General features: G+C 42.1%; 1 protein-coding gene across 3 annotated transcripts in view; it reads left to right on the forward strand.

Moving 5' to 3' along the window:
- The first annotated feature begins 971 nt into the window (after positions 1–971).
- The window catches only part of tcf4 (transcription factor 4), a 236,508-nt gene continuing 220,773 nt past the window's right edge, over positions 972–16,706 (forward strand). For 2 of the 3 annotated variants that reach the window (XM_072372628.1, XM_072372629.1), the window contains exons 1-3: positions 972–1,723; positions 2,050–2,088; positions 5,559–5,631. In XM_072372628.1, coding sequence (XP_072228729.1) covers positions 1,622–1,723; positions 2,050–2,088; positions 5,559–5,631 — 214 coding nt within the window. In that variant the 5' untranslated portion in view covers positions 972–1,621. The remainder of the gene's footprint in view (positions 1,724–2,049; positions 2,089–5,558; positions 5,632–16,706) is intronic. The other variant, XM_072372627.1, reaches the window with a different exon arrangement.

Consider the following 16,706-nt stretch of genomic DNA (forward strand, 5'->3'; position numbering starts at 1 on the left):
AGTCAGCATAAATACCTCAGATTTTTTAAAAAAAACTGCTGCTGTCCTCTGAATCTCCCACAAAATCACCCGTCAACATTTTCTAACTTTTTTTTTTACTTACAGCCTTCTGTGCACATTGGAATTTGTGATCTATCCTCCTTTCTTTTGCTGTGAACTGCTACATGACTTTAAGTTTGTTTAAGAATGAAAGGCTGTGGGGGAGCAACAGGCAGGACCACTTCTTGCAGCAACAAATAAGCCTTTATGCTGTGCCTGCACCTGTGAGTTTGCCTGCCCGAGTTTCTATCTTTTTTTTTTTTCCTCAAGCCGGCATTTTCTCTGTGAGAGAAATCCACACATGTAGGGAGTCATTTGCAAAAAAATAGGCCACTCATGTTATTCCTGCAGGCTGTGGCCTCCACAAAGCAGGGAGTGAGTCTTACAAAGTATTTCCACAGAGGAGGGTCCTGATGATGTTGTAGTTTAAGAGGTGACCCACAGGGGGTCACCTTGCAGGTCACGCTGCACTTCTTTCAATGGAATCTCCACTTTAACTTATAAACTGCTGAAAGGTGCAGAAAGAAAGGTGCGTGCAGAGCCGAGCACGTCTGCTCGCACGATAAAATGATTTTATGAGCATAGAAACGTGGAAAATAATAAGTAATAAATGAATGAACACTGATTAAAACAATCTTAATCTAAAAAAATACGTTTTTTTTCGTCTAGATTGAAGCACCACTACAGTTGTCAAACGCCTGCTAAATATTTCACCTTTTTCTTCCACAATTAGACCAATTAATCCAAACCGAACCAGCCAATCACGGCGCCATTCAGCCAATCAATCAAAGCAAGAAATGTATTTTTCCTTGTACATTTATTTATTTTTCTTGCAGATTTGCTGCTCTCCCCTGTAGCTGCAGCAGTGCCGTGGTGTTAGACGGCAGCGTAAGCTAGGTGGCCGCACGAACACATTTATCACGCCGAGGCTGTGCCAGACGCACATGGGCTCCGTCCTGCGATCCCGGGGATCTTCAGCAGCCGCAGCCGAGCGAAGGGCACTGTGAGCCGGGTCAGGAGCAGCGCTCAGCCCGCCTGGACAAACACACGCAAAGACACGCAGAAAGAGCAGAGCAACACATTTCGGAGGTGATTTTCTCCTTCTGCAGACACAGCGTCTTATTTATTTATATCGTGCGCGAGCCTGACAGTCAGCCGCGGCGGACGAACTGCGTGAGAGCGCGGGGAGGTCGGACTTGTTCGGCTGAGGGGGGAAAACACACCAAAACACACGCGAAAAGACTCCCGTTCTCTCGCCCCCCCTCTTTTATTTCCTGTCAGTTTCTTTTTTTCTTTCTTTTTCTTTTTTCTTGCGAATTATTTCCTGCTGCCAACCCAGGAACCCGGGACTGAGCTCCGGCTCCGAGGATGAGAGAAAACTAGACTTCTAGCGATCGAGGCTTTGAGGTTGTTTTACTGGATTTATTTCGCTGTGGAGGAAAGGCGACCCGGGAGCGCAAAAAAAGAAGCCGAGGTCTTCCACCTCTCTGCTCTTCTCTCCTCTCCCTCCCTCTGTCTCTCCATCTATCAATCTGTCCACCTCTCCTCCTCTATCTGTCTATCTGTCTCTCCGTTTGTTTCCATGTTTGTAGGTCCGTGCGATTTTGCTAAAATGCATCATCAACAGCGGATGGCAGCTTTGGGAACAGACAAGGAACTGAGTGACTTACTGGATTTCAGCGCGGTAAGGACCTTATTCACCTTATTCCTTTTGATTATCTGACTATAATGACTAGTATCATGTCAGCACGAGCCGTAGAGGAGAATTATCGCGTGCTGTAGGCTTCCCAGCGACCGCTGTTTACCTTTTAAATCTAATGAGTTGCACATTTAATGCATTTTTAAACCTTTGCTGCGGTCTTTTAAGTGTTCTCACAGAAGTTAGCTTTCATGTAGAGTAACTTGCAGAAAAGTCTGTGCATATTGATGGTTTTGTGTTGTTGAATTTTTTTGCTTGTGTGTGTGTGCACAGAATTGTGATGCTGCATTAGTAATTTTGTTGTCTTATAGATGCCAAACAGCGATTTGAAAATGTTCCCAACATCCATGGTAGTATATTTCATTTTAAGTCCTCTCTTTCCTTTAATGTGTAGCTTATTCTACTCTTATTCTTGTTTTCTTCCCTATGATAGGATGTAGAAATGTGTGCTTTTGTTTGTGTTGTACTTTGAAGGCTGCTCCGTGCGCTCTGCGCCGTCTGGTGCGGAACATTTCAGATGGCAAATAGAAATTAAAATAGAAAAGAAAGAAAAGAAAAGACTCGAATCATCGCGAACCTGCGTGACAGACAGCCTGACAGGCAGCTGAAAAGAGGGAAATGTGTCACACTTTGAGTCCGCACCTTAAATGTTCCTGCGGGGGAGGATGTTAAATGCCCAAAACCCGCGACTCCGCTTTAAAGTTCATCTCTTTTTCTTTTGTAAGAAAAAAAAATAGCTTAAAGAAAAAAAAAACACAGCTTGGTTTGTGAACTTGACGGACAGGAAATAGGGTCCCTGCTCTCGGCCATGTTTTCTCTGAGTCTCCCCTCCTCTGGGAGCAACTTTTGTCAGGGGAGGAGGAAGGAAAAAAATATTAGAAACACCCTAAAATGCTGAGAAAAAAAGGGGATTTATATTAATCCTGGTATGAAACACTGAGAGGCAACATGAGCATCAGCTATTTGTCTAACAGGCGGGAGTGTAGTGATGCAAATAGTGGATTCACTCGTTTTACGCGCGTGAGATGATAAAATAACGTTAACAGATCCCAGCCAGGGCCAGTCTGTGCAACTGGGGCGAATGCACAGAAGTAACAAGAGAATATCTTAGATCATTTAAGCTATTATCTAAAATAAAACGTATCTTTGCAATGATTAAATGGAGAAGAAACCCCAATTCCTCTTATAATGGAAAATGCACAGCAGAGGCCTGCATGCACACTTTAAAGGAGATTACAGGCATTTTAGAAATAAACTTGCACAGTAAGGCTCTTTAAATGGACATATTTGACGTTACAGAGCACAGTATGGGTAGTTTTTCAATGCTTAAGGTCTAATAAGAAGTCTTTGGAGCACAGATATAAGATGCTCCACGTCACAGTCATAAAACACAGAGCTTATTGGCTGTATAAGAATGCATTTATGTTTACCATAGATACAGTGGGACCACCGTTAAAGGCTCTTTAAAGGTTTTATAGCTGTCTAAAGTCCAATAAAATCGCTGTTGACTCTTGACTGCATGGACACACGTGCCCCCCCACTGTAAGACAGTAAAAGACTCGCAATCATATAATTATATTTGTAAATCAGCAGCACAATCACACAGTTTATCAGTCCTTGTAAGAGTGCTGCAGGATTATTTTAAAGCTGTAATCCTGATCCTGAAATAGAAACACTGTACCCATGATTTAGATCCAAAGCAACATGTGAATATTCTAATAATACAAATGTACAGTACAGGTTATGCTGCTGTGTATACAGGAAGCCATTAGAGACGAGCACCACTAAAAAGTCAAATGTTAATTGATATTACAGCCATTTTACCAAGTTATATTTTCATAGATTGTTTTAAATCGCATCTTTTCTCCAAGTATTCAATCAAACGAGGGCAGCAGCAGCTCAAATAAAAGCAGGCCGAGCATTAACTCATCTGTCTTTACGCAGCAAGGAGCTGACACCAGCAGGGTTTCCAGGGTATCGATACCGCTGCGGCTCGCCAGAATTACATCGTTTATCCTCGAAAAACGTTTTTTTCTCTCCTCGCTGTGAAAACAAGCGTGTCCGACACACTCTCTGTCAGGCCGAAGAACGCGCACGGACGCAGCGTTTGTGGCATATAGTCAGTGCAGAGAAGAAGAAGTCCGTCAGAAACCCAACAAGCTGCCAACATCAGAACCTGTGAAGCTTCTAATGTGCTCACGGTCGCTGAGATTTGACCATCAGCCTCACGCAGGCCTGGTGTTTATCCTCAGGGCTTATTAATGGTGGTCAAACATCCTGCTTCAGTCTGTCTTAATATGGGCTTCATATTCCTGTAAATGTGTAGAGCAGCTAGTTTTTTTGATTGTCTGTGTGTAATTTAATGTATTATCTGTAGTTGTTTGTGTCAGATACGAATTGCTTCATTCCAAAATAATCCATTTCACATTTTTCCATTAAAGTGAGCAGTTTTTTTTCTGTTTTACTTGAAATCAGGGTTTCTTCTCTAAGCCGAGAGCCTGTTTGATGATGAGTGCTCAACTAAATCTGACCATAGCATCAAGCTGAAAACCGCCAAGTCAATTCAAGCCAATTAAAACCCAAAGAAAAAAGAGGAAAGTTAACTTTAAAGCCTGAAAAGAGGCTCAAAGTCAATGAATTTGTTCTCTTTTCATTTCCTTTAAATTAATCTTGCAGCTTACAATCAATTCATTTCAGAAGCCTTCGATCACGTCTATAAGTGCAAAGCTTTGCAGTTTGGTGCATTTTATTTATTGCTCAGTTGAGGCAAAGAGGAGCAGCTGACAGGAGAGGATCATTTTCTTTAGAGCAAGAAGAGGTGAAATGATGATTTTCATCTTTTCTACCAGTACATCAGCGCCTCACGGGTCCAGTTTGATGTTCTTCCGGCAAAACTGGAGCCGCCCACGATAAGAATCGACACTTGTCACAAAGTGTTTGAAGCTTGAAAACCAAGGGAATCAGTTTGTCAGATGTTTTGTGCAGGGTTGCTCTGAGGTGACTCTAAATAAATTAAATAAATGAAAAAATGCAGCCTTTAATGCCTTTAAGCTTTAATGACAGACACAGGTAGACAGAACTGACTTGGCACAAAACTCGGCTCTTACCTGCAGTATTACGACTTGAAATGTTATCTTTGGACATTGGCTTTAGAGTTGGACCCTGACCTGGACTTATTTATCAGAACTAAGGAACTGTTGGACTGCCCTGGAGTCCTGACTCTGGATAAGATAGCTTTGATGTGGGACTTGTTACATGCAGATGCAGGACTTTGCTCCCTGGACTTACCTGTAATAACTTGGACTTGATTTGGCACCGAGCCGCTTTGACTCGGGCTACAACTTTACATTAAATCCATTCTTAGGATCAGAATTACCTTAATTACTTGAAAACACCCAAATTTGCAATTGTGTTTTCTCCATCTGACATTAAATCCATTCTTAGGATCAGAATTTCAAATTGAAATTTAAAAAACATCCCAAATTTGCCAGTTTCAGACAAAATTCTCCAATAAACGAGCAGCACGAAGGACTTTTGGTTCCTTGATAAAACAGGAAAAAGGTGAATTATTTAATTCTCTTGGTGCCTGGTGTCCAAACTTAGTTGTATTGTTGATATCAGAAGAAATTCACAGAGTCTCCGGTCCTGATTTGGATGGACTGCATCATGTAAGTCATTCATAAAACTGGACGGAGGTTTGGGCTCCAGTGGAGGCATTTTGGAATGAAGCATTTGGTGTGTAACTGCAGTGATGCACAGTAGAAATGTGTCTGCTCTGTCAGTGCTCTCGGAGGTAATGTGTGCTTTGTTTGTCTTGTAGATGTTTTCCCCTCCTGTTAGCAGTGGAAAGAACGGACCAACCTCCCTGGGGAGCGGACATTTCTCTGGCTCAAGTACGTCAGTCCCCCCTCTCCTCCTCCTCCTCCTCTTCTTCTTCTTCTTCTTCTTCTTCTTCTCCTTTCCTCCCCCTCAGCCTCCCCTCTTACACCTGCTCACTGCTGCTTCGCTTGCTGTTTCAAACATTCTTGTGAGGCAGGTTTTACTTTTTATTGTCGTTGAATTGCTTTGATGGTTAAAAAAAAACAGCCGTGTCATATCTCTACTCTGTGAATTCTCCGGCTGGCCTTGCCGAGCCGGTCGGGGTTTCATTTAAACGATCAGGTGCTTGATTTGATTGTATGACTGAGAGCATTTCTTTCTCTATGTGTCAGCACCGGTTTCCTCCAAATGGTTTCTCAGGGACTCGTTTCAGTGGCTTGAATCGAAACAGAGGTTGAAGATCTCAATATTCCTGTTTGGCTTCACAGTAAATGGCACATGCGAGTTGTGAGGTGTAAGATGATTGGATTTTTCAGCCATTTTTCATTTCATTCCTGCTGAAGACTTCCTGTTTTTCTCTCATTCTTTCCTGCCTGCACGAGTGTGTGTTTCAGCAGAAAACAGCGATGCAAACAGACACCGTCTGGCTTTAAGAGCAGCGCTTTAACTTGAAAATCTCCAGGAATTTGATTATGTTGATTGATAAGATTTTATCTGCAACTTTTAACTCAGTTTGTTCAGTCTAATAAATCCCGTGTGCGACATGTTGCTTCAGAAATTACCGGTTAATTCAGTTGGTTATTTAAACATGGTTTAGTTTAGTTCTGGACTCTGTGTTTCATTCATTCAGAAACTACGTACATTTATTTGGATTATTTGATCTTCCACCCAGGTTTAACCTCCCAAAAAACCCTTTTTTGGATTTTATATTCACTGTTCTGCTGCACAGAATAAAGTTTCCGGTGGAAAATGACGATTCTGTGAAATTTTCCAGTGAAAAAACAGGTTTTTTGAATGTGTCTTTGATGGGGGCCTCAGGCCTGAATTGATGGAGCCAAAAACCACAAAAATACAGTACAAGCAGATTTTATTAATCAATTAATTCAGTATTTGTATTTACTGTCTCGATATCTCACGTCTTCTCTCAGTTTGGAGGATCAGAATAGATTTATGATTTATTACAGAACGGTACCACCAGAAGAGCTCGTTTTTCTGCAGCTAAATAAAAGAAGAAGAAGAAGAAGAAAATCTCTTCTTCTGTGGCCACATTCTGAGTAGCTGTTAGCTTGTCTTTCCTGTCAGGATTAGCTTGCAGTTCTCCTAACTGAGAGCGCTCTGGCTGCTGGTAATTCTCTGACTGCTCATAAGTTCTTCACACAGCCCCCCTGCAGACAAACACACGATGATCAGCTCCTCATAAGAATCATCACATATGAACGGTTTCATTTATCGATGTTCAGGTTTCAGTTGGAACTGATACCAGTCAGTTTGGTGGTTCAATTTCCTTATGACTGATTGATTGAGTGATTGAATGAATCAATCAAGTCCAAGAAGGCTGAATTATTTGTGCAGGCTGCACCCCCCCTCTGCTAAGGTATAGAACTGACTCTGATTTGCATGTAGCCTGGTTATATGAGTGCAGTGTGTGGCCTTCAAATCAAATCTCTGCGGTTAAAAACAACAGAGAAGGGGATGTTGCAGCCTTCTAATGCTGCACTGTATGTTGGTAACATTTTCAACAAGTTAAAGGGACAATTACAATGATTTTTTTGAGTGATTCTCCATTTTCTGCCTTTTTACTGTTCCAATATTTGACATTTTCTGCTCTCAGATGGTTTCATCCTCCCTGTGTCTGTAATGTGTTCAGAAACATCCTCAAGTTCAACCTCCAGCCACCAGACAGGGTCCATGCTCTGTGTCTGAGGTCATTTTTGGTGCTCCGGCTCTTGTTATCTGCCTCTAAACGGCGCTCGGAGGCCATTTTGTAAGTTGGCTGGAAAACAGAGAGATGGCAAGGCATCGCCTTTGTTTACTGCTTCATTGTGTGGTTGTTGTTGTTGTTTGTGCTCTGCTCTTTCGGTGATGCTGTTTGCTCCCATGCGGTGCATGCAGATCGGAGGGAGAATGATAATTCTTGCAGTTTTGGCAACGAAAGCAGAAAGGTTCGGTTTTGTAGACTCTTGCACCTTCATGTCGGGGTTGTTGCTTCGCTTTTGATGCACATAGTTGTGTCACACACTCATCCCCCTACACAAATCACACTCTGTTTCCCAGACACACACACATCTAAACACCCACATATCCAACAAGATGATGCAACACACACACACACACACATGCTCCGCTCACCCCTGCTGTGGCTTTCTGCAGGCCTCGGCATTTTGATGAGCCCGGTGCTGTTTGTGAATGCAGCTAATTAGAACTCTGCAGACCTCCACAGCCAGGAGAGCAGCAGACTCCAAAGGCTGGGGTGAGGCCGGTGTCTGGGACGGTCCTGCACAGAAAGGGGCCCCTTCACTGTGGGTTAAAAGCTAAAAGCTCTTTGGTTTGAATTAGATTCTCACTCTTCTTTCAGTTGCCCTGTTCACGAGTGAAATTTATGCTTTAAGGGACTTTTTAAAAGTTTATTCATGCGTTTGATTTACTTTTATGTTGTATTTATGATGATTTGACGGCATCATTTCTGCAGCTGGATGGAGAACCTGCAGTTTTTCATGCTGCACTGACAGAACTTTTGACCTACTGCTCGCCAAATGTCAATTTCAGTCTTTTGTTTGTTGTCTTTTTATTGCTCAAGTAACAGATTTAGTGGCATTTCTGGATTTATTGGCCTCTGTGTGCAAAGGGGGACGCATAATCTCCATTTTTCACAAGCTGACACAATATCCTGACGTCTGTAAAATGCCTGTTCCTTAGTAAGTCGCGTCTTTACACCTCTGTTCATAGCAGCCACTTTTAGGGGGTGGGCTGAGCCACCAGACTGCAACTGTAAACCCATGCAAATGTATTTTTGTTCAAGTGACAGTGTTATTCCTCAAAACGTTAGATTTTCCTCCTCTGCAGTTTGAATTGATCTTTTCGGCACCGTTTCTTCTCGAGTCAGAGAACCAGAACTAGAGACATATTCAGACCTACGTTTTCAACTTGGTAGCAACTTCTTAAGCAGTGAAATAGGGATTCTTTCCATAATATTCCCTTCAAGGACATAGAAACAAGTCGAAGAATAGAAGCTGATGGATACTCTAGTCCTGTGTGGAGCGATAAAGACTCTGTATCCTTGCTGAAGTTATAACTTCACCTGGACCAAGCTGTTTCTGTTCGGATTCACACCATCATCCTCTGCTGCCTTGGTGTTGAGCCACTTAACTGGAGAATTACCCTCTTCAGTTGCTTGTCTTGATTAAGGTTATAGCTGCTACTTCTTATAAAGTATTGAGGTTTTTTAAACTAAATTAACTAAGAACTAAGGTGCTCCACAGTCCCAACAGAGCAGCACATCTAAGAGAAAACATCCTGGGGCTCTCCAACCTTAAAACGATCAGGCAGCAGTAGGAATATTCGTTAATTCAATTAAATTCAATTCAGTTTTACTTTATATAGCGCTAAATTACAACAAATGTCATCTCAAGGGGTTATGTCCCATTGTTGGTTGCCTGGGAGTCGTCCTATCATGATTATCTCTTGTGATTATCTAGTAAAACTCTGGATACTGGATATCATGGCAAAGCCACACTATTTCAGTCACATTTACAAGTTGCAGGTTGTTGATGCATAGGACTCTGCGACTAAATTAATTTGAGTTTAGTTTGCAATAATAACGATGATGAAAAGAAGATAATTGGCATAAAACGGTTGTTGTGCAGCATTCCAGCTCACAACAATCCCTCGCTTTACCCTCTGTGATAAATGCAGAGCACTTTAAAGATAAACGGCAGTTATGGCTGTTATTTAGTGGTAAATTAAACACATTTCTGATCAAATATACAGACAGTGTTAAGCAAGAAAATGATCCTTAGATTAATCGATAAAAAAGCAGCCTTAATCTGGATATGCTCAAATATCTGTGCAACAGAATTGGCTGAAAATGTGCTTTTTTTGCAGATTTTCTGCACAATTGCTTAAGAATTGTGCTTCATTTTGGACTTAGATGTAACCAAAAACTTCAGTTTATTCCAACTATTTGGACAAAGTTTCACATACCTGCATTTTAATGACCTCCATCTGTCAAAGTTTTGATCATGAGTCCAGATTCAGAGATTCAAACCGTGGCCCTCCTCTATCATGCTTTCAATTTACTTTGCATTAAATCTCATTTACTGTAAAGCAGGTCTTTTGGTACAGAAATGTCAACATAGAAATTATACGTTGATTTAGCCTAAGAGAGCTTGGGAGTCAGCAGGAAATTTAAGCAAAAGCATAAAAGATGCTGAAGTTTTGTGTGAGAACTGTGGTTCTTTCAGGCTGAAAACTGAACATATAGTTTAGCATTTGCTTGATCTGAAGCTTTTGAGCATTAAAAGTGACATTTGTTCTGTAACGACAGCCTTCTGACAATTCTGTGGATAAATTTTGGCTTTAAAGCCCTCCCTGTGTTCCATGTAAGCTCCTGTATTTCTGGCCAGAAATTCCCTTTAAAACACAAAGGGATCTAAACATAAACGCTGCACAGTCCCGCCTGACATGCACAGCCCACGGTCATCACCAACCAGGAAGTGGATTAGTCGTTTTAATTATTGAGAGATTTCGCCGTCGTTGTTGTTTATTTTGGGATCATCCCTGGAAAGATAAAGCACACTTCAAACTCTGTGTGTTTCTAATCTCCTCCTGGATGAAGCCGTGCAGCTTCAGCCTGCCTGTCAAAACCACCACCGCCACCCGTCTATTTCAGGTCTTGGCTGGTCGTGGTGTTTTCCTGGGTGTTTTTTTGTTGTTTTTTTAATAAAGATGCTGTAATAACCTCTTAGATTTGCTGTTTGTGGCGTTGTCATTGGCTTTGGAAGGGAACTGAGATGTGTGTGTGTGCATGAACAGCAGTGTGTAAATAAATGACATCTGAGTTTTTCTTTTTGTTAAACTGTATATGAACAGCAGATATGTGCATGTAGGTTTCTGCGTGCACGTGTGTGTCTGCAGCCAGAAGGGGTGGCAGCGTTGGGGGATGGAAGTTGAGGTTTGGGGGCAGAAGGGCAGCCCGTCACCCCTGTTGCCATGGAACTCAAAGTTGATACGAGCATGTGAAGGAAATGTGAGAAAAAAGTACAGAAATATGACCAAAAAAGCAACGAAACGTTCGATAAACGGACAGTGAAAGGAAGGAAGATTAAAGAGGAGTGGTAAAGAAGTAAAAAAACAAGGACATATGGAGAGAAGGAAGGAAAAAAGAGAATGAAGCAAGAGGGTAATAAAGAAATGGGTGATTGAGAGAGGGAGGAATAATTAAGAAAGGAATAAAAAGGAAAGATTAGGAGAAACCGAAGGAAGAGGTAAGGAAAGATTAAAAGATTATATGGGGAAGGAAGGAGGGAGGACATTAGATATCACAAAGAAAATGGTCAGTTTTAAAGACGTTTTAAGGGTGAATAAAGGAGAAAAGAAAGATAAAAGGGAAGAAACTTAAAAGGAAGAAAGATGGAAAGAATGCAAAGTAAGAGAAGGGAAGAGAGCTCAAGTATATAAAAAGGAAGAATGGAAAGTTGACAAAACAGAGGATGGAAAAGGCTAATGAAGGAGAATAGATGGAAACAAATAAAATTAGGAAAACAGGAACATTAAAAGGAAGCGGGGGGGCATTAAAAAAAAGCCCAAACGAATTAAAGGAAGCAAGAGTTCAAGGAAGGAAATATATGGAGTGAGAAAAGAGACTGATGAGGGCAAATAGGAAAATATGGAAGAGGTAAAGGAAAGGGTAGAAGGACACAGCGAGAGAAAGAAGGGAAACAAAGATCAAAGACATGAAAAGAAATGGTGGAAAAAGAAAAGAAAGGGTAAATATGGTGTTATTCCTCACTCAACATCCTCAATTCTTGTGCTAATTGTACTGAAAGAAACGGGATAGTCTAAGAAATGGAGTGAAAGGAAAGAGTGAGAGCGATGATATCATCCTTTGGTGTCCCTGATAAGAACTCGTCAACATATCAGCCTCTCATGGGGGATTTAGCTCCAGTCTGGCTCCAGTTTCAGCCAAAAACAACCTTTCAGGTTCACTTATCTGTGCTTTCAAACTTTAAGAAAGCCCAGCAGAGCTCGACTGCACGGACAGTAGTTTATAGTGGGAGGAATCCAGCTCCTTCACTGCTTTTCTTCTCATTGGTGGTAAAAATATCACCTCCTTTCAAATCGTGATTTCCAAAAATCAATCAGCTTTATTTGATTTTTCCATGCCTTCCACCCCTTCCCCTTCTTCCTTTTCTTGTCAAAACCAAAGACAAACAGAGAGACACGTCAGTGCTGATGCCTGTGCCAGCGAGCTTCACGCTTTAGCAGAGAAATTTGGGCGAGGGCAGGCACAGCCCCGATGGCATGCCTGATTTTTGTTCCTCTAATTGGCATCGCTTATTAAGCCACAGTTCAGAGCCGAGCAGAAAGGGGGTTGCTTTAATAATATCCCCTCTCCCGTTTGATTTGATGCACTTGTACTAAGACAGATAACGTGCTTCGGTGCGGCGAGTGACGCCCCCACCGCCACGCGCTTGTCTTTATTCAGTCAAATCTGCCTCAGTTACGCTCGTCACTCAAAAACGCCCCGGCTGATCACTTTCAAAATAGAGATGGAGAGCAGGAGCCAGTCGCTTAATACCTCACCCTCCCACCTCCTCTCTGCCTCCGAGGCTGTTAAATTGTCTCGTTTCCCCGGCAAAGCGATGCAGAACGGCTCACAAAAACACCCAACCATGCTCTTAATTGTGGTGCGGATTAGGGATTAATAGGCGTTTTTAGCTATAATGGCAAATATTATTAGCCCCATTTGCTTTTCTAATGCTAATAATGACTCCAGTAATAATGGCAGTGATTTCAAGGTTAGCGCCTGTGAGTACTCGGCGTGGATGTGTGTTTTTTTCTTCCTCTCAAAGCTCAGGAGAGTGAAATGCCGCTTGCTTCGACGGGCCGACGCGCCACCGAGTCGGAGCTCCACATGTTTTCCCCAAAGATGATGCTAAAATGCGCTGTTAAGTTTAGATTAACGTTTTATTTTCCAGTTTGGACTCTGGGAATCTAGTCAAATCGTTAGTAAGTGTCTTTGCAAGATTAATTATGATGTAAAATAAGAGCTGGAAATCCCAATTAATCCACTGTTTGTTGTCATTTAGTGAAATAAACTCGACTTTATTTGCGTTAAGATTGATTTTTTAGTTTTGCTTTGAAAGGTGTGACATTCAAGGTGCGATTTTTCTGTTGTTTTAACCTAATTTAGTCCGTTTTGGCTGACTTGAATACATTTACATTGTGGTTGTATCTTATTTTACATGCAAATAATTAAGTTTGGTATACTTTCAGTCTGATTCTTTCCTGATTTGCATGTTAACTTTGAACTGTCACAAATAGAAATGGTGTTTAGGTTTAGATTTTCAGGCATATCGGACCAGAGCACCGGCAGTGTTTTTACTACTTTGTGAAGCACTTTGTAATAAATAGAGTTAAAAGTCATCAGAATGCCAGTTTTTAATTGCAGGGCTTCGTTTGCTTTTGGCTGGCGTCAAAAGTGAATGTTTTTAGTAGCATCTGCTGTGCACCTGCAGCTGGTTACCTGCCTGATATGTTGCTTAAAGTACAAACCAGTTATTAACTTGAGGGTGTTTTGGAAGACAGACAGCAAAAGGAACAAATGTTTTCTGTACCTTGTTATTTGGAGAATAAACTCTCTACCAGCATTATATTTATGTCCCTATTCTCTTTAAAATTAACTAACTCGGTTAACAAACTGAGCTGCTATCCCCCCCCCACACACACTACTTACATGCATATAATCTGTTGGTAGCCAGGTACATAATTATCCTGTCAGGGTCGTTTTCAGTTCAGCTCTTCTTACCCTTTAATGTTGGACATATATTCAGTAATACAGTAATTAGGGCTGAACGATATGGAAAAATATTCTTATTCCGATTTTTTTAACAAATATTGCGATTATTTTTCAACACACATAGGGATTGTATCCTTCTGTTATAGTAAAAAAAACTCAGCTGTTTTCAGCTCTAAAGTCACTCTTTGCTTGCATTTTTTATCCAGCTCCAGTGTAACAACCTGGCTAAAATATGTCCGGGACGGTTATCAGTGTATTAATTAAGGCTTGGTCACCATGGCGATGGGCATCATGTCAAAACTCTGTTATTGCTCGAGTGATTTCTCCGTTTTGACGAAGTTTCACATGGAGTCACGCTGTCCAACATGTCGGCTGCTGAGTTGATGCTCTGATGTGCTGCTCATCGCCATTTGAGCCGTGCAGTTATCATATGAGGCTTTACGGGGTTCTTCTTTACACTTCTTGACTTATAAAGCGCCTCAAACATTAACCACAATGTTCTTACAGCTGCTTAAAAGAAGCAGACGTTTGTTGGGCTGACACCAGTGAAATACGTACAGCTTCAGGCTGAGGCAGGCTGGGGTCATTCACGATGACGATCTTCTTGGCCTCCTCCAGGTTCTTTTCTCTCCTTTCGCTGTCCTCGGCCTGCACCAAAAAAACATTTAGAAACTTCCTGGTCTCATAGATTACGTGCTCAGAAACAAAACTCCATTTTATTGGCTGCAAGCTGGAACAAGGCGGCTGCAGACTAGCTTTAGACACTGGCTGCACTGGGGATTTCTCCGTTTTGACGAAGTTTCACATGGAGTCACGCTGTCCAACATGTCGGCTGCTGAGTTTATGATCTGATATGTCGCCATTTGAGCCGTGCAGTTATCACATGAGGCTTTACGGTGTTTTTGTTGCCTCGGGGGGTAGCAACAGCAGCAAGATAAGCATCCTCTACTTTAAAACCAGCTGAAGTACTGCTCCTCTCAGACACTAAAGTTGCTTTAGTGTCGGCTGCCGTTGTGCCTGAGGCCATCTTCGTCTGGTCAGTTTTTTTTGGCCCTTTGCGTGTTGAAAGTTCACTTAAATTGCAACATGTGCAATTAGCTAATCTTTTTTTAGCGCTAATGCAATTAATCGTTCAGCCCTGATAGTAATACATACGGGCTGGATAGTGTAGTGGTATGATTGCCACCTTCCATGTGGGAGATCCTGGTTTCAAATCCCCTGCATGAAAGGTATTACCTCCAGTAGGGGTCCTTAGGCAAGACCCCCTTACCCTACCTGCCTACCTGTAAGTTGCTTTGGATAAAAGCGTCTGCTAAATGCATAAACATAAACATAAACATACCCCAGCTGCACTTATCTGATCCACCTTGGAGGTATGATATCAAAGACATGCATAAAAGACTCATAATAGAGTAGCCTTCCTTGATTGAAGCCCCACCCTTCATGTTTTTATTAGTTGTGTTAGAGACATTTCTTAATTTCCTATTACCATGGCATCTGATACAAACCTTTGCATTGCCTCCACATGAACATGATGAGTTTCCGTTTCTCAGCCTGGCGCTTGGCATTCTTGTCCCAATCAGTCACAGCAACATTTGCAGGATAAGTCACATGATTTGATGGGCTGACGCCTGCACTTGAAATGAACCTCAGTCGATAGACGCAAAGCAAAGAAATAGACCCACGATTAGCTAGGCAGCGTATCACCATTCCATGTAAAAGAGAAGCAGAAAGACTGAAGCCTGAATGTGGGAATCTTGCAAGCCTAATTTTTCGTTCATTGTCCCCTAAATGTTGCACCACATTATGTTAAAAATACCCAAAGAATGTGGTGTTCAGTAGCCATGACAACAACCCCAAACACTCCTGTCACAACACGCGGCCTGACAACAGTGTTTGTCCTGCACGTGGCGCTAATTGGCTAATTGCTAGGTCTCCTATAATGTTTGTTGGTTGACTTTTTTTCAATAATGTTAACATTTTTGCATCACTTATTGATTTATTTGCAAAATACCTGCAAAACAAATTATATTCCTGTTGTTTTGTGCTGATTAGCAAACATTATGCTTACACAGCAGAGAGTTAGCATTGCTATTGTGAGCATGCTAGCACTAGATCAAAGCCCTGCTCTGCCTTAAGTGCTGCCTCATAGAGCAAGAGTGGCTGCACACTCTTGTTGAGTTATTAGTTATATTCACAGGTGTCTTTTCTCTTCCTGTTCACATGCACAATCTGCTCGTTTCCTCTCCTCCAATCAGCTGAAAGACCCTCACCCCCACCCATTACAGCGATCGTGGCTTCAGTATTTCGTCTTCAGCTTCTTTTGGTGAAGCCTCTTGGCTCCGGGTTTGTCCTGCACGTGGCGCTAATTGGCTAATTGCTAGGTCTCCGGTAATGTATGTTGGTTGACTTTTTCTCAATAATGTTAACATTTTTTGCATCACTTATTGATTTATTTGCAAAATACCTGCAAAACAAATTATATTCCTGTTGTTTTGTGCTGATTATCAAACATTATGCTTACACAGCAGAGCGTTAGCATTGCTATTGTGAGCATGCTAGCACTAGATCAAAGCCCTGCTCTGCCTTAAGTGCTGCCTCATAGAGCAAGAGTGGCTGCACACTCTTGTTGAGTTATTAGTTATATTCACAGGTGTCTTTTCTCTTCCTGTTCACATGCACAATCTGCTCGTTTCCTCTCCTCCAATCAGCCGAAAGCCCCTCACCCCCACCCATTACAGCGATCGTGGCTTCAGTATTTCGTCTTCAGCTTCTTTTGGTGAAGCCTCTTGGCTCCGGCACTCCTCGCCGCCGGTAAACAGCCTCTTCCTCTCGCTCTGCGGTCGGTCTGTGACGTTGGCGAGGTGTTGTGTGTTTCGGCTGCTGGCTCTCACACCTGTTCGCTTGTACTGGTGACGGCGGCAGCACAATCGCAGTCACCGAGCCTAATTACCCAGTCCTTAAAAAATAAAGAGACAGGGAACGTCAACCAGCCTGCCTGGCAATTACAGCAGCGCTCAACACCTCTCTGCAACAAACACCACTCCAATTAGAGGCAGCCAACTTATTCTGGGAGGCGGCAGTGTGTGTGTGTGTGTGTGTGTGTGTTTATACTTGTAAGTGCAAGTGTGC

The sequence above is a fragment of the Leuresthes tenuis genome, unplaced genomic scaffold (assembly GCF_036924035.1).
Source record: "Leuresthes tenuis unplaced genomic scaffold, fLeuTen1.0.hap1 SCAF_19, whole genome shotgun sequence".
Taxonomy (NCBI): domain Eukaryota; kingdom Metazoa; phylum Chordata; class Actinopteri; order Atheriniformes; family Atherinopsidae; genus Leuresthes; species Leuresthes tenuis.